We start from the raw sequence: 20,809 nt of genomic DNA on the forward strand, positions 1-20,809 counted from the left end.
AAGACCTACCTTGGTGGGAAGGGCCAAGTTGCTCCCCTGCTGTAAAGGCTCTCAAGGAGAAGTGTGTGGCCACATGAGATGGACCCCACTCCCTCCTAAAAGCCCAGCCCCATACCTCCCTGGGTAGGGGAGACAACCAGCTTCCTTCAAGGGCCACTGAGTGTTCCCTCCATCTGGGTCAGCTTCCACATGGAAGGTCATCTCTGCCAGCACTGGACTCATCAGCTGTACCTCCCACATCCCAGATGGCTCATCAGGCCCTGAGCACCCCCTTAATCCTCAGTGGTTCCCCTCCTCTTGCCTGTGCGCAATTTTCTGTCTAAATAAGACGTCCTCTTCCCTTCACGGTAGACTTCTATTTTATCTGTCAAGATCCAGTTCAATTGTTCCCCCCCCCACCCCCGAAACCTTTGTGACTCAGAGGCAAGATTCCATTCCTCCACTGGACCTTGACAGTCCCGTGCACCTCTCTACACGACCACTGTCTGTTCTGAGTTTTAGGTGCATGGGGAGGAGGTATGATGCAGGTCCTTAAGTTGCTCCTTCTGGTGGGCAGACAAGAAAGGGCCAAGGCAGCAGGGGTAAGTGGTCTAAACCAGCCTCCCCAAACACCAAGGACTGCAGGCCCACTTGAGCCAGACTCTGAAGGGCTTGGCTGGCAGGCAGACAGGTGAAGAGTGTTAATTGCTCAGTCACGTCCGACTCTTTGCAAAGCCCCTGTACTGTGGCCTGCCAGACTCCTCAGTCTACGGGATTCTCCAGGCAAGAATACTAGAATGGGTTGCCACTCCCTTCTCCAGGGGATCTTCCTGATCCAGGGACTGAACCCGGGTCTCCCACATTGCAGGCAGATTCTTTACCCTCTGAGCCACCAGGGAAGCCCAGGGCAGGTGAGGAGCAGTGTCCAGTAAGGAAGCACACTGCAGTGGGGAGCATGGCCGGGGCGCTGGATGGCCGGGGGGCAGGATGAGGATAGACACTGTTTAGCCCACTGATTAATGGACAGGTTGAAGGGGCTGGGACAGTGAGGATGGAAAGAAGAGGCTGGTGCTGAGGCATTTCAGAAGGCAGAGTGTTCAGGACTCAGAGCTGCTGAGAGCTGGTACATAGGAGTTTGAGGGTTTAAGGCACTGGCTGGTGTTGGGATTGCAGAGGCCAAAGGCAGAGGCAAGGAACCCTGGGCAAAGCAACTGTCCTCCAACCCCCCACACCAAGGTACATCATGACAGTATCAACACACACCTCGCTTGTGATCAAGTCCTGTTTATTTTAGAAGGATAAACAGTGGAAGTAGGAAGGAGTGATGAGAACAAGACCCCACTCCCCTTGACAGGGCCAGATGCAGCACAGGCTGTGTGTGTGTGAGTCTGTGTGTGTGTGTGTGTGATCAAGGCTGACCCAGCAGCCTCCACCAGCCTTTCCTGAGAGGACAGGGCGTGCAGACAACCTGGGTGGAGGTGAATCTGCCACGGGGGTGGGGGTGGGGGTGGGGTAAGTTGTCTCCGAATCCCTCTGAACCAGGTGAAAAAGACCAAAGGGCTCAAACACCCTTGGCTAAGAGCACCCCACGCTGGCTCTGTCTGTGCCTGGGACAAAGCCACATTCTGGAGGGCAAAGTGTGGTGCCCTCTGGTCATTAGGAAGGACGCAGGTGTCAAGAACAACATGCAAGGAGGCTCTCTGGCCAGCCAGCACCTGTTTCCCCCAGCCATCTCTGTGGAACCTTGCATTAAAAGGCAGCAAGACTTCCCAGGCCCCGCTGCGGGGTGATGGAAGCCTCAGGCCCTTACACATACTGTTTCTTGGAAGCAGAGCTACTGGGGCGACTGGGGGATTTCCGGCCAGTCTGGGGGGGTGGGTCCAGGAAGAGGGGGGCTCTGGAAGAAGCCAGCCTCTCCTCCGTAGTCAGGTTGGCCCAGTTCTGCTCACTGGACGACAGCCCGTTGTAGGTGGGGCACGGCGGGGATGAGGGCCCCTCACTCATGGGGAGGTAGAAGAAGACCTGGTCGGCGTAAGGCTCCGAGGAGGTGCCCGGGGCTGGGGGCGCATCCTGGCGCTGCCGGGCCCTCACCCCCCGGCTGAGGCAGCGGCATAGCAGGTACGCCAGCTCCAGCAGGTTGAGCACCAGGGAGATGAGTCCGACCACCAGCATGAAGATGATGAAGATAGTCTTCTCCGTGGGGCGAGAGACGAAGCAGTCCACGAGGTAGGGGCAGGGTGAGCGCTGGCACACAAACACGGGCTCCATGGTCCAGCCATAGAGACGCCACTGGCCGTACAGGAAGCCTGCCTCCAGCACGCTCTTGCAGAGCACGCTGGCCACATAGGTGCCCATCAGTGCCCCGCGGATCCGCAGGTGACCGTCTTCCGCCACCGAGATCTTGGCCATCTGGCGCTCTATGGATGCCAGCGCCCGCTCCACGCGTGGGTCCTTGGCTGGCAGTGCCCGGAGCTCCCCCTCCTTCTGCCGCAGGCGCTCCTCGCGCCGAGACAGGTAGATGACGTGGCCCAGGTAGACCAGGGTGGGCGTGCTGACGAAGAGGAACTGCAGCACCCAGTAGCGGATGTGGGAGATGGGGAAGGCCTGGTCATAGCAGACATTGGTGCAGCCCGGCTGGGCCGTGTTACACTCGAAATCCGACTGCTCGTCGCCCCATACCGACTCGCCGGCCAGGCCCAGGATGAGAATGCGGAAGATGAAAAGGACTGTCAGCCAGATCTTGCCCACCACGGTCGAGTGCTCCTGGACCTGGTCTAGCAGCTTCTCAAGGAAGCCCCAGTCACCCATGGCTCCCGGGCCTCCGTCTGTAGGGAGGCATAAGACACGGTCAGCGTCCTTCTCAGCTGTCCTAGCAACAGGCCTTCGGGAGGTTGCCCACGCGTATTCCACCTACAGGGAAACAGCTCACAGAGGGGAAGGGACTGGCCTGGGGGCTCACACCCAGCAGGACTAAAAGCAGACCTTTGGCTGATGGCTGCTAAGCTCTGGCAAGGGTACAGCTAAGAGCCCTGTCTAGTCCCACCTGGGTCCCTCCTGACCCAGCCGAAGGAGCTCTGGATCCAGGTGAGCCTCCTGAGCCTAAGGGAACAGAGAATTTGAGGAACCCATCCAAGGTCACAGAGCTGCGCCATGCTCCTCCTCCCTTTGGCCCAGGACAGGCTGTCCCCAGACAGTGAGGGGGAGGTGGTGGTGATAACTCCAGCTTCCAGGGGGCTAAAAGCCTCAGGTCCCCTCTCCCCTCCCCAGCAGCTCTCGCCCAGCTGGCCTCACTCTAACCTCTGAGTTCCTGGTGAAGGCATGCTAGACACTCAAGGCAGCATCCTGCATTAGCTCCACCTGTCAGCAATAGCGAGCACCTGCCGCTTAAGTACCCACTCTTGATCTCCGGTCCCATTTCTCCATTCCCTCCCCCTGCCAAAGCTGTTGCTGCCAGATTCTAGGCTCTTGAAAGGAACTGTCATAGCAGGCTGGAGGCACAGGCCACAGAGTTCCCAGAACTTCAGGGGGAGAGTTGGCGGGGAGGAAGGTGGGGGAAAGGGGATGGGGAGGTGCTTCTTCGTGGGAGCAAAGCGGTTTACAGCCGGGCTCTGGAGCCAGACCTGGGTTCAAATCCTGCCTCTCCTACTAACGGAGACCTCGACCTCGGAGAAGTGACAGCCCCTTAGTACCTCAGTCTCCTCTCCTGGAAAATGTTAACGTTCCTACCTCCGAGGGTTATGAGGGTCCAGCGAGAGACTGCAGGAACCCGGCTTAGCCTCTGAGGCCAGCTCAGGTAGGCTGGGTGAGCCAGGCCCGCTGTGGGTGCCCCCCGCAGCAACCCTCCGCCCCTGGCAGGTGGCCCCCTGTCCCTTGCCCGCTGGTCCGCTGGCAGGTGGCGCCCCAGCACGCCCCCCAGCCCAACTCACCGCCGGCCTGCGGGCGGCCCAGGTGGCGGAGGGGACGCAAGTCGGCCGGAGCGGCGCCCGCGGGAGCCCTGCTGGACGGCGCCGGGCGGCGGGGGCGCCTTAAATAGCGCGCGGGGCGGGGTGGGGGCAGGAAGCGGCGGGCGGGCGGCGGGCGCTGTTCCGAGCGGGAGGTGGGGGGCGGGACGGGAGGCGCCGGCTCCCTGAAGCCACTTTCAAGGAAAGGGCCCGGGAAGTGGCACTGGGAGTCGGGGGCGAGGAGCGTGGGGGAGAGACTGCTTCTTTGGCTGTGCAACAGAGAGGTTCTCCGGAGGGATGATGTTTTCCAGGGTGGCTGCATGCGAAAGGATTACAGCCAGAACTTTCTGACCTCAGGCAGCTGTCCTGGGAGGCTCTGAGAGATGGGCAGGTGGGGGTGAGGGTGTGGGGCCTCCTGGGAAGGGCAGCTCCTTGACCGTGGGGGCCTCTTGCTTTTGTTGAGAAGACCCCTCATTTGTGGGGTGGCCACTGTGTGCCCAGAGCCATACCAGGGCTTGATAATGAAGCCTCCTTAGGGCATGGGAGAGAGGGGGTTATAATCTGCCTTCCCTAGTGTCTGTGGTGAAGCTGGGGGTCTCTAGTCAGCCCCTGTTCTTGCCGAAATCTTAAACATCCCCATTCTTGGGAAGGCTGCACCATCAGAGGGCAGCAATGCCCGTGGTCCTCTAGAGATAGGCTGGGGGTGGTGGGGGGACCTCTCCTGACCTTTAGCTTGGATCCCATCCTCATGCCTCTAAATGTGGGGTGGGGGGAGGCATCCAGAAGAAGTAAGGGGGGGGGCAGGGCCTGCCCGTTGTTCATTCAGGCATTATCCTTTCTGTGAACTTCTGTGGGCTGCAGGCGTTGTCTGTGGAGCTGGGGAGTTGAGCATAAAACCAGCCAGATGTGGTCCCTGGCCTGTGACTCTCACTGGCTAGAGGAGACAGGCGGGAACTGTGCCCATCGGCCCTTGGTGAAGAGTAAAGATGCAAAGTTCTCCTGACTTGGGGGGCTCAGTTAGGAATGTTTCCTGGAGAAGACAGCATTAGCCAGGGGGATGGGAATAATCAGGAGTCTATAATAGGAATAGAAAAGAGTTTTATTTGAGCCAAACTGAGTATTCTTGCCCAGGAGACAGCCTCTCAGATAACTCGGTGCAACTGCTCTGGAGAAGCATGATTTTTCAGCACAGTTTATATCTTGTTAGAACAAAGAACGTCAAACAAGTGAGGGATATTTCAAAGTTGCGAAAAAATAAAACCAAAACCCACGAAATCACAGATCAGCAGTACACAGCGAGTCAGTACGGCCTTGGCACCTGGGAAGAAAATCTTATCATTGAAGGAGGAGCAGCATCGGTGTTCCAGAAAGGGAGGCGTGATGTAACCTTTATTTTTAACATGAACATTCTTTACTTCTGGCCAATGCACCCTTTTCTTTCATACTTAAAGCACTGTGCGATGTGTTTGATAGGGCCACAAACAGGATGTTTTAGTTAGCATAAAATTCGAATTAACTCTTGCATAAGCTGTGACTTCCCCATACTTAGATATGTGCAACTCTCATCAGCCAGGTGGAGGGTGGGGAGAATATTCTAGGCAAAATAACTGCAGGAACAAAGGCTGCCAGGTCCTGAGGCTGTACCTGCCTTGGTGGGAGAGGCCATAGGGCCTAGAAGTTGAGGCTGCTGTTGACCCCTGGGCCCTTAGGTAAGTTGCTCACACCCTGCTGCCTCAGTGTATTCCTCTGTAGATTGGGGACATAATAGATCCTACCCGTAGGGCTAATGGGAGATCCAATCAAAGCTCACAGCATAATACAAGTACACCGAAAGGTTTCCAATGGCTGGTGGCTAAAAGCGTTGTAACGAAACATTTCTGTGACCGAAAGGGTCGGTGGGTGGGTCTTGGTGGAGCAGAAAGCGCTGAGAGGGAGGCAGCTCAGGTGGAATACTGCTGAAGGATGGTGCAGCTCAGGAAACGGGATGTGGAAGGTGGTGTCTGAGGCTTGGTGGCAGAAAGGTCCTGCGTTTCTCCACAACAGGATTCAGCCTGTGGACTCCTGGTGTCCCATGACGGGTCCCCAAGGGTCCTGCCTTTGGAGGACCTCTGGGGCACCAAGTGCGGTGGGCTCAGCTCCGACCTCAGAACTTTCAGGATCAGGCTGAGCTGACTTCCCGTTCCAGGCCTGTCCCTGAGGACCATGCTGAGCTGAGCCTCCTGGACTTCCAGAGCTGACAACTGCGCCCACTAAGTTCTGACCTCTGAGGGCATGAGAACCGAGGTCCCTGGAGGCGGGTTCTCACCACGCCCCCACTGCAGCCTCTGCTCCCAGAGTTCCTCTCCTGTGGCTGGCTCTCCCAGAGCCAGATCTGATTTGATCCCATCTACTGGGAAGGAGGGAGGAGCTGCCTTCACCCTTCCCCAGGGGCTCTGGAGGTCAGAGTTTGAATGACCCCACCCCTTCTGGGAAGGGATGAGCTGGGGTCAGCCAAGACAATCCCACACCTGGCCCTTCCACCTGGGAAACATCCTTAGATCTCCACACTCCCCACCGTTCCCACTGCCCTGACCCTGTGTAGGCCACCATCTCAGTGGCCTCCCAACTGGTCTCCTGGCTTCCCGCCCAGCCTCCACCCTTCCCCAGAAATCAGACCACACACCGCCCTGCTTAAAATCCTCCTTTGCCTCCTGGCCTCAGCTACCTCTGCAGCCTCCTCTCTCTTCTTTCTCTCAACCATCCAGCCATACTTGACTCTCGCCTTTGTCTGTGCTGTTCCCTCTTACCTCATGTGCTCAGCTACTCGGGACTTTGCTCCATGTCCCTTCTCCTAGAAGGTCCCCTTGCTGGCCTCCTCTGGATTAGGCGTGCCCTCGGCGGCTCACCTACCGCCCCTGGGCACACTGTTGAGTTGTGTTAAGTTCATTCACATTATTGTGCAATGGATCTCTAGAGCATTTTCAACTTGCAAAACGGAATCTCTAGAGAGATGGAACACTCCCATTTCCCCGACTCACCCAGGGTGCATCGCTTACTTCTGTTTGTTGTTATTCCTCCCCTGATGGGCCCCTTGAGGGCAGGTGACTGAGTCCTGTTTACATGCCCAGCACCTAGCAGGGAACCAGGCTCATATATAAATTTGTGAATCCAATAAATTATTTACTGAGGACTAAACACTAGAGCTCAACCAGGGAACCGCAATAACACAAATCCCTGTCTTGTGGGCTTTACATTTTAGCTGGAGGGAGACAGACAAATACAGAACTGTTAGAGGGTGATAGAGGGTGATACCTGGTAGGTGGAGAGTAAAGCAGGAAAGGAGGATCAGGGCCTGGTGGTGGGGGTGGGGGAGGGCTTTGATTTTGAGCAGGAGAGGTGCGAAATCCTTAAGAAGCAGCTGGCCTTTGTTGTGGACCCTGAAGGAAAAGAGGGAGCCCAGTGGCTCTCTAGGAGAAAGCACATTCCAGGCAGAGGGAAAGAGAGAGCAAAGGTCCTGAGTCAGGAAGGTGCCTGGTGTTTCCTGCTTGAGGGAACAGCAAGAAGGTCAACATGACATTGAGGTCAGCAAGGAGAAGAGATGGGTTCTCAAAGGGAACAGGTGGGACCAATCCTGTAGGTGTCTGCAGGCCTTTAGAGGTTTGGGGCAGGGGAGTGACACAGCCTGACTTAGGTTTTAGGGGATCGCTCTGACCACCTTCCGGGACTAGACTGTGGGAGTAGGTGGTAGATGCAGACGGCCTCCCTCAACAGAGGACTCGCTGCCCAGCTGGGGAGCGTGGCCAGCTGACACAGCCTGACTTAGGTTTTAGGGGATTGCTCTGACCACCTTCCGGGACTAGACTGTGGGAGTGGGTGGTGGATGCAGACGGCCTCCCTCAACAGAGGACTCGCTGCCCAGCTGGGGAGCGTGGCCAGCTGACAGTCCCCAGCTGTTGGCACTTACAGGCCTGCTTCAGCGGTGCAGGTGGCCAGGCCCTGCTGGAGTGGCCCCGGGCAACGGCTGAGCCAAGTGTGGTCAAGGGTCGGGCCATTTCCATGCAACATGGGACTCCTCTCACCGACCGCATTTGTCTGATGGACACAGAGCTCCCACAGACGAGTCTTATTGTTCAGTTCTGTTCCTCCCCTTTCCGCTGACGCCCTTTTGCTCTCCTAACTCTTCTGCAGCATCTACAGAGTCGGGGGGCAGGAAGCAGGGAGACTGTTGCAATGATCGCTGAGCGATGATGGGGGTGTCTCAGCCCAGGCTGCTGTAACAACACACAGACTGGGTGTTTAAACAACAGAGCTTTACTTCTCGTGGTTCTGAGGCTGGAAGTCCAAGATCAGGGTGCCAGCCTGGTGGGGTTCCTGCTGAAGGCCCTTTTCCTGGTTTATGCTGCACTGTCTCCTTAGTGTGTCCTCACGTGGCAGTGAGAGAGAGACCACCCCCCTCGTGTCTCTTCTCATCAGAGCATAGATCCACCCTCATGGCCCATCACTTCCCAAAGGCCCCACCTGTTAATACCATGGCACTGGAAGTTAGCATTTTAACAAATGAGTTGTGGGAGGACACAAACATTCCGTCCATATCAAGGGGCTTGGATCAGGGTGATGAATACAAAATAACCTGTTGGCCTTGGGCTGCAGGTTGGCTGTCACACCATGCAGCTGATGTAAACTTGAAGTGTGTATATGAAATCTACATCATCAGCATAAGCACTGTTGAAGGAAGCCTGCAGTGAATCTAGCTGGTGGGGGAAGAGGACACAGAGGTGTGTACCCTCAGAAGAAATAGAGGAAAACAACAGAATGGGAAAGACTAGAGATCTCTTCAAGAAAATTAGAGATACCAAGGGAATATTTCATGCAAAGATGGGCACAATAAAGGACAGAAATGGTATGGACCTAACAGAAGCAGAAGATATTAAGAAGAGGTGGCAAGATTACACAGAAGAACTATACAAAAAAGCCTTCATGACCCAGATAACAACAATGGTGTGATCACTGACCTAGAGCCAGACATCCTGGAATGCAAAGTCAAGAGGGCCTTAGGAAGCATCACTACGAACAAAGCTAGTGGAGGTGATGGAATTCCAGTTGAGCTATTTCAAATCCTAAAAGATGATGCTGTGAAAGTGCTGCACTCAATATGCCAGCAAATCTGGAAAACTCAGCAGTGGCTACAGGACTGGAAAGGTCAGTTTTCATTCCAATCCCAAAGAAAGACAATGCCAAAGAATGCTCAAACTACTGCACAATTGCACTCATCTCACATGCTAGCAAAGTAATGCTCAAAATTCTCCAAGCCAGGCTTCAACAGTACATGAACTGTGAACTTTCAGATGTTCAAGCTGGATTTAGAAAAGGCAGAGGAACCAGAGATTAAATTGCCAACATCTGTTGGATCATCAAAAAAGCAAGAGAATACCAGAAAAACATATACTTCTGCTTTATTGACTATGCCAAAGCCTTTGACTGTGTGGATCACAACAAACTGGAAAATTCTTCAAGAGATGGGAATACCAGACCACCTGACTTGCCTCCTGAGAAATCTGTATGCAGGTCAGGAAGCAACAATTAGAATTGGACATGGAACAACAGACTAGTTCCAAATTGGGAAAAGAGTACATCAAGGCTGTATATTGTCACCCTGCTTATTTAACTTATATGCAGAGTACATCATGAGAAATGCTGTGGTGGATGAAGCATAGGCTGGAATCAAGGTTGCCGGGAGAAATATCAATAACTCAGATATGCAGATGACACCACCCTTATGGCAGAAAGTGAAGAACTAAAGAGCCTTTTGATGAAAGTGAAAGAGGAGAGAGTGAAAAATTTGGCTTAAAGCTCAACATTCAGAAAACTAAGATCATGGCATCTGGTCCCATCACTCCATGGCAAATAGATAGGGAGACAGTGGCAGACTTTATTTTTTGGGGCTCCAAAATCACTGCAGATGGTGACAGCAGCCATGAAATTGAAAGACGCTTACACCTTGGAAGGAAAGTTATGACCAACCTAGACAGCATATTAAAAAGCAGAGATATTACTTTGCCAACAAAGGTCCATCTTGTCAAAGCTATGGATTTTCCAGTAGTCATGTATGGATATGAGAGTTGGATCATAAAGAAAGCTGCGCGCCAAAGAATTGATGCTTTTGAACTGTGGTGTTGGAGAAGACTCTTGAGAGTCCCTTGGACTCTAAGGAGATCCAATCAATCCATCCTTAAGGAAATCAATCCTGAATATTCATTGGAAGGACTGATGCTGAAGCTGAAACTGCAATACTTTGGCCACCTGATGGGAAGAACTGACTCATTGGAAAAGACCCTGATGCTGGAGAAGATTGAAGGTGGGAGGAGAAGGGGATGACAGAGGATGAGATGGCTGGATGGCATCACCGACTCAATGGACATCAGTTTGAGTAAGCTCTGGGAGTTGGTGATGGACAGGGCGGCCTGGGGTGTTGCAGTTCATGGGGTCTCAGAGTCGGACACGATGGAGCGACTGAACTGAACCCTCAGAAGAGAAGGCCAGGAGACTTGAGAGTCACTTTGTGATGGTGGTGTGTGTGCTGGGGACTCTGGATAGTGAATAGTAACTCAACACGCGTTGGATGGAAAGTGTGAATGGCACTGCTGGGGTCAGCTCTCAGGCCCAAGGTGGGATGCTTAGGGCTGGAATATTCCCTCATTTGTGGTCCTGGCCCACAGCCTGGAGAAGTGGGGCCAGGACTGGAGGCCCAGTCCGTGCTGGGATAACTGGTGGTATTCTTTGGTTGCTCTGACCTCCAAGCCACTCTTAACCAGGCCCTGGAAGGTGCTGGAATGCAAGGCAGTAAATAGGTGGAGATCACCCCTCCCTGGGACCTTTGCAACCATCCACTCCAAGCTGGGATTGACACAGGAGATGGCCTGGGTGGTGAGCAGACTTTCCTAAGCATGGGTGTGCTTGGATATCTACTGGATATGTTAGAACTGAACTAATGTGTTACTGACATTGTCTCCTTTTATCTCTACAACAATCCTAGGAGTGGACACTATTCTGAGACCGGGCTGAATATGTTCCTTTTGCCCCTCGGATCTGCTCTGTGCCCTGGGAGCCTGAGCTGTACTGCCTCAATGGGCGTCCTTGCCCTTGTTTCTGATTGTGTTGGGTCAGTGGGAGCCACTGGCTGGGTGAGCAGGAGATGGGAGAGTGAAGCCATGGTATTTGATTGCCGTACTTCGATGCATCCTTGCAGCTCCTGTGTAGCAACCCCCTCCATTGCTACCCTGGTACTAGCCCCAGAGCACCCTTTGCAGGTTTCCTTAATCATGTCCATACCTTTGGGGCTTCCCAGGTGGCGCTAGTGGCAAAGAATCCGCCTGCCAATGCAGAGACACAGGAGACGTGGGTTCGATCCCTGGGTTGGGAAGATCCCCTGGAGGAGGGCATGGCAACCCACTCCGGTATTCTTGCCTGGAGAATCCCATGGACAGAGGCACCTGGCAGGTTATAGTCCATAGGATCACAAAGAGTCAGATACAACTGAGCAACTAACACACACACACACACACACACACACACACACACACGGCCCATACCTTCAAAAACAGTCCCTCAAGGAAAACTCTTTGCAGTTCCTTGGTTTGAATGTGCCATCTTATTTCTTTGAGACCCTGACTGATACAATTCCCATTGTATTGATGACAAGACTGAGGTTCTGAAAGCCTGCTCAAGGTGCAGTGTGGTGAAGCTGTGGTCCTGAAGTGCTTAAGCTGTGATTCAACCTGGGAGGTGGGTGTCAGCCCAGCCCTGGGCCCTTTAAACTTGGCTGGCTTATCCACCCGGGTCATGGCCACACAGGAGAGCAAAGGTGAACCCCAGCCTGTTCTGTCGACGCAATGACTGGTCCCTTTCCCTGCATTAGCTCTTGGCTCAGTGCCTCCTGGATTTCTGGCTCCTGGCCTTGGCTTTGATAGTTACTAAATGTTCCTCTGGGTTAGTACAACCTTGCACCCCCTTTTGCTTTCCATCCTGACCTGGCTTGGGTGTTGGGTGTTCCCTAAATTTCGGGTCAGCACATGGTGTTGGGAGCAGGGCTGGGAACCACCTGGGCTTGGTTAGTGCAGGGCACGAGTGCATCTGTCTCCCCCAGACTCTGAGCTCCTTGGGCTCAGATCCTACTCCCCTGCACAGTCCTTGTGTCTGCCTGGGAGCCTGGGATGGAGAAAATGCTCAGGGCAAAGGAAAGAGCTGGACAGTACTTGGGTGAGGCTGGGCTGCATGCTGTTGGAGAAGCCTGTAGAGAGCACACAGGAGTGAAAAGTATGAGCAACAGGGATTTTGTGTACATAGGGTGAGGCAACGGATGTGGATGGCAATGATCAGGTTACAAAGGAGGAGGGTGGTGTGGTTTGTCTTTACAACCAGAGGGCTGTGATTGTGTGTGCTCAGGGCGGAGTGTGGTTGTAAAGTAGCGGTCCTGTTGTAGAGGGAGCACAGCGCCCTCTTGTGACAACATATGCAATCGCAGCATATGTATCTGTAGGTTCCATTCCGGATAGCACCCAGCCCCAGCCTGGAGCTCTGTCCTCTTCTGGGGGCTACCTTCTCTGGCCCTAGGGTCTTGTGGGTGGGTTGGGTTTAGGGTGTGTTGAGCTTTCTGTGTCTGCTGCTACTGCTGCTAAGTCGCTTCAGTCGTGTCCGACTCTGTACGACCGCATAGACAGCAGCCCACCAGGCTTCCCCGTCCCTGGGATTCTCCAGGCAAGAACACTGGAGTAGGTTGCCATTTCCTTCTCCAATGCATGAAAGTGAAAAGTGAAAGTGAAGTCGCTCAGTCGTGTCCGACTCCTAGCGACCCCATGGACTGCAGCCCACCAAAGGTACATCTAAAAGGATATAATTAAGATGAAAAATGAAAAAGTTTTTAAACAATTTGTTGTGAAAAATTAAAAATGAAAATATTTTAGAAATACTTGAATACATTCCAAATGTGTGTAAATTCATGTTATAGTTGTATTGCTTCCCCAGTGGTTCAAGGGGCAAAGAATGTGTCTGGGGTCATGCAAATAGAGCTGCTTGGTGGCATTTGGTGGAAGATTTGGGCTGGAGATATTATCTGGTAAAGTGTTAGTTGCTCAGTCGTGTCTGACTCTTTGCGACCCGTCCATGGAATTTTCCAGGCAAGAATACTGGAGTGGGTTGCCATTTCCTTCTTCCAGGGTATCTTCCCGACCGAGGTCTTCCCAACCAAACCCTGGTCTCCCGCATTGCAGGCAGATTCTTTACTGTCTGAGCCACCAGGGAAGTGGGTGGGAGCATGGGAGAAAAGAGGAGAGCCGACCTGTATAAAACACAGCCTTTATTGATTTCAAGGAAAATGCCTTGGGGATGTTCCTATCAGTACATCCATCTCAAGTCCCTGAAAGGCTGGCACCAGACTGAGCACAGTGTGGAAGGAAAATGGGAGCAAAGCTGCCCGAGGCTGGAGAAATGACCAGGGGCGTGGGGGCTTCCTGGAGGGCAGTGGTGACCCAGAGGCTCTCTGGGTGTCGCCAGAGCCTCCTTCTCTTCCCAGGCTCTCCAGGCCCCCACTGCTGGGTGGACACTTCCTTTCCTCCCCAGGAATCTGGGTGCCACTCCAGAAGGAAGATGCCCTTTGGCCGGGTGCATTCAACCCAAGGCAAGCATTTTTCTTTTATGGCCTCTGGCCATCTGCACTTGCTTTCCCCTGCTGAGAAGCTCATCTTACCTCCCTTAAACATTCCTCCCTCGAGGAAGCCTCTCCTGATCACTCCTTCCTGGGTTAGGGGAAGCCCTGCCAAGTGTCACCTGGTAGGCAGCAGTTAACTGGCTTGTTTCAAGTCCCAGGAGGGCTGCCACTGGGCCTGTGGTGTCACCTATACCAGATAGACAGCACAGTGCCCAGCGTTCGAAAGGGAAAAACCTGCTAAAAATGAAATTGCATAGTGTAGTGAATTCAGAGTGGGGGCATCCAGTACCTGTAGGGCCCCTCCACCGGCACCATACGACCCTGCTTCTGTCCCCACGGGCAGCCCCAGGATGGCCCCCAGCCCCGTGGTCAGATGGGGGTCATGGTGGGAGCCGAAGCACACAGCTTGTTGTCGTGGGAGTCCGGGCTCAGGTCCCCAGCCTCCAGCAGCTTGTGGTGGCAGCGGCAGGTGGAGGCCCGGCTGGCAGAGGGGGCGTGGCCGCGGCCCCCGGGCTGCCTCTTCCTGTGAAGGCTTCGCACGACCCTGTGGAAGATGAGGTAGCAGATCTCGCAGAAGGTGAGCACGATGCAGACGGCGGAGGCGCCCACCATGAAGTAGGTGAAGAGCTTCTTCTCAGTAGGCCGGGCGATGTAGCAGTCCACGGTGTTGGGGCAGGGCGCCACGTTGGCGCACTGCACCAGGCGGGGCATGCCGAAGCCGTACCAGAGCGTGTGCAGCAAGTAGAGGAAGAGGAATTCGATGAGGAGCTTGAAGACGAGGCTCAGCAGGTAGGTCCACCAGAGGCCGCCGTGCTTCTTGCCCGTGTCGTCGTAGAGCTTGGTGCACTGGTCGCCGTGCTTCTGCCGGTGCCGCCGCTCGCGCTCCTCGCGGTAGGCCACGTGCAGGATGACCAGCAGCGACGGGCACGTGACGAAGATGAGCTGCAGGGCCCAGAGGCGGATGTTGGAGATGGGGAAGAACTCGTCGTAGCAGACGTTGGTGCAGCCCGGCTGCTTGGTGTTGCAGTCAAAGTCCTTCTGCTCGTCCCCCCACACGCGCTCCGCGGCCACCACGTAGACCAGCACGCGGAAGACGAACACCACGGACAGCCAGATGCGCCCGAAGGCTGTGGAGTACTTGTTGACTCCGCTCAGCAGAGCCTGGAGCGTCTTCCAGTCCATGGTGCCTGGGGCGGGGCGCCGGGGCCGTGCCCTCCTGACAGAATAGGAAAACCCCTATGTGAACCAATAGGCCCTAGAGAACTTCTCCCTGGAGGGGTGCGCATGGCAAGCCACTCCGGTATTCTTGCCCGGAGAATCCCCATGGACAGAGGAGCCTGGCAGGCTACCGTCTAAAGGGTCGCAGAGTTGGACACGGCTGAAGTGACTTCGCCATGCACACAGGGCTTTTACTGAGTGCCAGATGCCATTCTCAGTTCTTTATGTGCATGGATTCGTTTGCTCATCCCAACGACTCTAAGACATCAGGACTATTCTTACTAAGCTACAGGGAGGAAACAGGCACAGACAGGTAAAGTAACCTGCCCAAAGTAACAGAGCCAGTATGCTGGCAGGAAGGGAATGCACACTTGCTGATAACAATAATTATTACTTATTGAACATTTACTATGAGGCCAGGCCAGAAGCTAAACACTTTATGTGTGAAAGTGAAGCTGCTCAGTTGTGTCCGACTCTTTGCAACCTCATGGACTGTAGCCCACCAGGCTCCTCAGTCCATGGAATTTTCCAGGCAAGAGTACTGGAGTGGGTTGCCATATCCTTCTCCAGGGGATCTTCCTGACCTAGGGATCGAATCCAGGTCTCCGGCACTGCAGGCAGACGCTTTACCGTCTGAGCCACCAGGGAACTCATTCAATCCTTATAACGACCCTGTGAGGTAGGCACTATTATGCTTCTCATTGACAGATAAAGAAATTGATAATCAAATGAGAAAATGATTGCAAAGCACTCAGTACACAGTAAGTGCTCAGTAAATGCTGGCTACTCATTGTGATGTGAAATATAAAGTGGTCAGGTCACTCATTTAAAACTAGAACTGAATTCAGAGCTGGGCTCTCTACCACCTTCTCTCTCCTTTTCCGATGGATGTCTGCCCCAGACCAGGTTCTCAGAACTGACCTCGTTGATGCCACACTACCATCCTGTGAAACTGGGGTCATGAACCCCATTCTTTGGAGAGGAAACTGGGGCTCAGAGAGGGAAAATCAACCTCCCCAAGGTCTCACAGCCAGTGAGGGTGGTGAAGTTGGGAGACCAATTCATGCTGAGGGGGTGCATGGAGAGGGTGATGGTCTGGTTCCTGGGGACATCAGTTCCAGGGAAAATCTAGGGACACCCGTTGCAGGCTGTGCTGGAGCCTGAGGGACCCCAGCCACCCCAGCCATGTGGGATGCCAAGGCTTTGTGGTGGGGAGCCATACTTTGCTAAGGTCCCTGGATCACACATTTTCCTCCCAGTCCTGGAGTGACTCACAGGGTGTGGATGGGTGGGTCTGCCTGAGTGCACCTAGTATCTGCCTAGAGGGTATAGGAGCATACGCCTCTTCATGTGTCCATGCGGGCCTGTGAGCTCCTGGACCTGCTGTGTGACTGAGCGTGCACAAGGACTGCAGGACCATCCCTGTATCGCTGCTTCTCACCCCTCCACTGCCACCACCCTGCTCCCAGCCACCATCACCCTGGCTAATATTATTGCCATAGCCTCTTGGCTGGCCTAGAAGGCTTCTTGGGCTTCCCTTGTGGCTCGACTGGTAAAGAATCCGCCTGCACTGTGGGAGACCTGGGTTCGATCCTTGGGTTGGGAAGATCCCCTGGAGAAGGGAAAGGCTACCCACTCCAGTGTTCTGGCCTAGAAAATTCCATGGACTGTATAGTCCACGGGGTTGCAAAGAGTCAGACATGACTGAGGCTCAGACATGACTGAGGCACTTTCGCTCACTTGGCTGGCCTAAGTGTCTGCTCCTATGCCCCCCGAGTTCATTAAGTTGAGTCATGTCACTCCCTCGTTTAAAACTTTCTACTAGGGCTTCCCTGGTGGCTCAGTGGTAAAGAAGCCACCTGCCAATGCAGGGGACATGGGTTTGATCCCTGGTCCAGGAAGATCCCACGTGCCACGGAGCAGCTAGGCCCATGTGCCACAACTATTGAGCTTGTACTCTGGAGCCTGGGAAATGCAACTACTGAGCCCTAGAGCCACAACCATTGAAGCCTGAGGGTCTTAGAGCCTGTGCTCTGCAACAAGAGAAGCCACGGCAATGAGAAGACTGCGCACTGCAACAAGAGTAGCCCCTGGCTTGCCACAGTTAAGGAAAAGCCTCCTCAGCAACAAAGACCCAGCAAAGCAAAAAAACAGTAACAACAACAACAACTTTCTACTAGCTTCTCATTACACTTAGAATAAAACTCCGGATTCTACATCCTCACCCTACTCTCCTACACGCTAATGAGTGCCTCTGGGACTTTGTAATTATTCCTGTTGCCTGGAGTGCTCTTCCTCCAGAACCTTGCATGACTGGACCTTTGTCATCACTAAAACATCTGCTAAAACATCTTCTAATTAGAGGTTTCTCTAGATACCTGGAGGCCCTGCCCTCCCAGTCATTCTTCTCCTGTCCCCTTTATTTTCTTCCTAGAATTTAATTACCATTAGGAATTAAAGTGAAAAAGTGAAGTCGCTTAGTTGTGTCCGACTCTTTGTGACCGCATGGACTGTAACCTATCAGGGTCCTCCAACCGTGGGATTTTCCAGGCAAGAATACTGGAGTGGGGTGCCATTTCCTTCTCCAGGGGATCTTCCCGACCCAGGGAATTAGGAGTTAAAGTATTTGTTTAATCCTCTACCTCTCCGAATTTTCATAAATTTCTGTTTCACAAGGGCAATTATTGTATATGCACTGGCAGTAGCATATAAAAGTGTCATTCCCCCCACCGCCCCCCCCCAATTCCTTCCGAGACCTTTGGGTAGGGGCAGTGGGATGTATATGGAGCCTGGAGCCACATCTGGATTCAAGCCTCAGCTCTACCCCTTCTCCTTGGGTGACTTCCCAGATAATCTCTTTGACTTTCTTGCCTTATCTCCAAAGGGTGAAAATAATTCCTACTTTCTTGAGCTGTTGTAAGGATCATAAAAGACCATTCCCTCCGCAGCCTTCCACTCACCTGGTGGGAGTTCAAGAAGACTGCAGTGGAGGTTGGAACTCCTTCTGCTAGCCTGGGGAGGAGCGGGGTCCTGACAGGTGTTTCCACCTGAGCCATCCCAGGCCAGCCCACTTGGGGGCTGTCCCTCCTTGGCCAACACCTTCCACCCTCCAGTCCTGTCTGCCCAGTCCTGCCTGACACGCCCTAGGAACGCGACTCACAGGCAAAGAATTTCCCTCCAAGCCGAGGCTGGGGACTGGTGGAGCCGGTTCCGGTCCCCACTGCCGTCCCCAACAGCAGCTCCCTGCGATCCGCTTTGCCCATGCCCTGGCACCCAGCCGAACCCAGCTTTCATTGCCCACTCCACAGTGCCCACCGGTCGGCCCCACTCCCCGGGGCCGAACCCCTCTCTCCCCACCCGCCACCCCCAGTTCCCATCCGTTCCATTAAGTTTGTGCGACATGGGAGGGGGTTGTCCAGGAACCTTCAGCAGCTGGAGCCCCCACCCCGCCCAGAACCGAGGGGGTGAGAAGGCAGCTGGGGAGTGGGGTGGTGAGGTCCCTCCATCTCTTCCCATGCTCTCACCTCCCAGGCTCAGCCTGGCCGGAAGGCAGGAGCAAGCCCCAGCCCCGCCCGGGGTCACCCGGGGGCGCTCAGCGCGCGTGGTCGCAGGGTGGGGAGGCATCCCGAAGCTTACCCGCAGTGGCGCGGCCAGCGGGGGAGCCAGGTCCCCGCGTCCTCAAGAGCCGAAGCACGGGTGGGCAGGGAGGGAGCCGCGTCTCTGCAGTCGCGGGGAGGCGCGTGGCGGCAGGCACAGCCGGGGGCGGCTTGGGGGAGGGCGAGTCGGGGGAGGAGCTCGCGAGCCGCCCGCGGCGAGGGTCGGGTTCTCGTCCCAACGCGGTGCCTGGCTCCTCCGGCGACCTTCGTCGGGGCTTGACGCTCGCTCTTCTGAGCCTCGGTTTCTTCTTCGTGTGCGAAACCGGGGCATCGGTGGACCTGGGCAGGGCTGTGTGGCAAAGGCTCCAATAAGATTCGGGGCGTGAAGCGCTCCACACTGTTAAGTGCCAAGTGGTCCCCGGGCCGACTGCAATCGGGACTCGCCCACGTGTGTTACCACGGCGACTGCGTCCGCGCCCTGCGGGTCACTGTCCCCGCCTGGTCCTTGGCCTCGACCCTGCGTGGGCGGCTGCTCTCCCCGCACACGCGCGTGGCTCAGGCTCCGCGTCCTGGAGTGGGGGCAGGGGCACTGGAGAACCAGGGTGGGGGTGGGCAGGACACGTGTGCCCGCAGCAGGAAGAGGCACTCTGCTGTGGAAAGGAGATGGAGCGGGGTGGATCCTCTGTCCAGGGGTGAGGGTGGGATGGGAGGAGGTTGTTACCTGGAGTTATTGCAAGGGGCAGATCCTGTTTGTGTGTGCGGGGGGAGGGGGGGATGGGGTGGGGGGGGTGGTTAAGCGGGAGGTGAGGGCGCCTCGCCTGTACTTTAGACCCCCCTGAGGAGCGGGCGGGGCCTGCGGGTTGGACTGGGCTGAGATGGGCTGGGCTCTGACGACAAGGCCGCTTTGTCTTCTTGACTGATGTGTCATGACTAGGAACCTATGGGAGTCCCTGGGCCTCAGCCTTGTCGGGGAACCTCCAGGGTTTCCGGCCTCCTCAGGAGTCTGGATCTTAGTCACCAAAGGGCCCAAGGACTCCCTGTCTGAGATGATGTTGCTAGCAGGAGGGTGATTATTTATGGCTTTTCCCCAAGACTGTACTGGCTTAGGCCTGTGGCCCTGGTATAAGTAACAGCACCCCCTCTTACTCTCCAAAGTACCCCCACACTTGGGAAGATCGATCACACCATCGCCCTACTTACTGCTCCTTGTAGAAAACTATCACTGCCTTGGGGCTCAGAGGCATCTTTGGTCCAAGCACTATTGGGCAGGCTTTACTTCGTCCTCATGCTGCTGGATGAGGAAGGTACAATCCTTCCCACTGTTATGAAAGAGAAAATTGAGGCACAGAGAGGTTAGGCGATTTGTCCAGGGTCACAGAGACGAGAAGGAGCAGAGCCAGCTCCGGAGGCTGCAGCCGTGTAGAGTTTCTGGGTTGGGCAAAACCACAGGGCTGAGGCCATCAGAGGCCACTCTGAGAATTGTTGCCGAGGCTGAACAGCACCTTGCCACCTCTGGCGCTGCGTTTCAGAGCAAGCCTCGTTCTCCACTTCCTCACCTCCTAGTCCCTCTTCAATCCTTTCGAACAATGTTCCCTCCCAACCGTGTAACTAAAGACAGCCCTGTCAAGGTCAACACGGATTCCCAGGCAGTAATGTCTCAGTCCTCCTCCTGCATCTTCAGAAGTACCTGACACAGCTGAACGCTCCTTTCCTCTCAAAACACTTTCTTCCCTTAGCTTCCTCGACTCCTGGTTTCCTTGTGCCTTCTCATCCTGGTTTCAGCCTCTCCCCTCCTGGGAGAATTCGTCCCGTCCCGGGGCTTGCAGTACTGTCTTCTGGCTGCCGAGTTCCACGTTCCTAGTGCCAGTCTCGACGTCTCCCTGGCCACCAGACTATGTACCAGGGCTGCCCACCTGACCGTTTTTTCCTTCCTGAGATCAACTGCATATTCCACTTGATAGATATTTCTCTTTTTTTCATTTACCCTATGGAGGTATGCTGGGTACATAGTTCTGCACTTGGCTGTTTTCATGTAACAAAATATAGGACATTTCCTCTGTCAGGAGGTATAGAGCTATCAGATCAAAAAATATTTGAATAGTATTTCATTTTTCCCCTATAGTGTATGTAAAGCTGTTTCTTAAAAAAAAAAAAAAACAACAACTGAATAGCATATGTGTTGTATTTAATCACTACTGTATTGATGAAAATTAAGGATGTTTTCAATCTTGTATTTCTTCCTGTTGTAAACATCAATGCAATAAGTACAGTTAGACAAGCATCACTGAACACGTTTTTAAAATTGTGTCTGTAGGATATTCTTAGAAGTGGAATTTTGGAGTTAAAGTATGCTATTTAAAAATTTTTAAAAGCATTTATTGAATTTGTTACAA

At 54.3% G+C, this 20,809-nt stretch overlaps 2 protein-coding genes across 4 annotated transcripts; both read right to left on the reverse strand.

Moving 5' to 3' along the window:
- Positions 1–1,245: 1,245 nt before the first annotated feature.
- Positions 1,246–3,981, reverse strand: GJA4 (gap junction protein alpha 4). Of its 2 annotated transcripts, none has more exons than XM_027537911.1 (2): positions 3,906–3,981; positions 1,246–2,804 (listed from the first exon to the last, which is right to left on the reverse strand). In XM_027537911.1, exon 2 carries the CDS (start codon positions 2,785–2,787, stop codon positions 1,786–1,788), a length of 1,002 nt encoding a protein of 333 aa, XP_027393712.1. In that variant the 5' UTR covers positions 2,788–2,804; positions 3,906–3,981; the 3' UTR covers positions 1,246–1,785. The 2 variants fall into 2 exon arrangements, with proteins under 2 accessions (XP_027393712.1, XP_027393713.1); XM_027537912.1 differs by lacking the exon at positions 3,906–3,981 and adding an exon at positions 3,706–3,845.
- A 9,253-nt stretch (positions 3,982–13,234) lies between these two features.
- GJB3 (gap junction protein beta 3) lies at positions 13,235–19,056 on the reverse strand. 2 transcript variants are annotated; one of them, XM_027537913.1, is made up of 2 exons: positions 18,457–19,056; positions 13,235–14,818 (listed from the first exon to the last, which is right to left on the reverse strand). In XM_027537913.1, exon 2 carries the CDS (start codon positions 14,782–14,784, stop codon positions 13,972–13,974), a length of 813 nt encoding a protein of 270 aa, XP_027393714.1. In that variant the 5' UTR covers positions 14,785–14,818; positions 18,457–19,056; the 3' UTR covers positions 13,235–13,971. The 2 variants fall into 2 exon arrangements, with proteins under 2 accessions (XP_027393714.1, XP_027393715.1); XM_027537914.1 differs by lacking the exon at positions 18,457–19,056 and adding an exon at positions 17,781–17,886.
- Between the last annotated feature and the right edge of the window lie 1,753 nt (positions 19,057–20,809).

The sequence above is a fragment of the Bos indicus x Bos taurus genome, chromosome 3, assembly GCF_003369695.1.
Source record: "Bos indicus x Bos taurus breed Angus x Brahman F1 hybrid chromosome 3, Bos_hybrid_MaternalHap_v2.0, whole genome shotgun sequence".
In the NCBI taxonomy this organism is placed as follows: domain Eukaryota; kingdom Metazoa; phylum Chordata; class Mammalia; order Artiodactyla; family Bovidae; genus Bos; species Bos indicus x Bos taurus.

What these genes read in the sequence shown, in the direction of transcription:
- GJA4 (XM_027537911.1), bottom strand. Translation starts at nt 2,787, where the DNA reads ATGGGTGACTGGGGCTTCCTTGAGAAGCTGCTAGACCAGGTCCAGGAG.
- GJB3 (XM_027537913.1), bottom strand. Translation starts at nt 14,784, where the DNA reads ATGGACTGGAAGACGCTCCAGGCTCTGCTGAGCGGAGTCAACAAGTAC.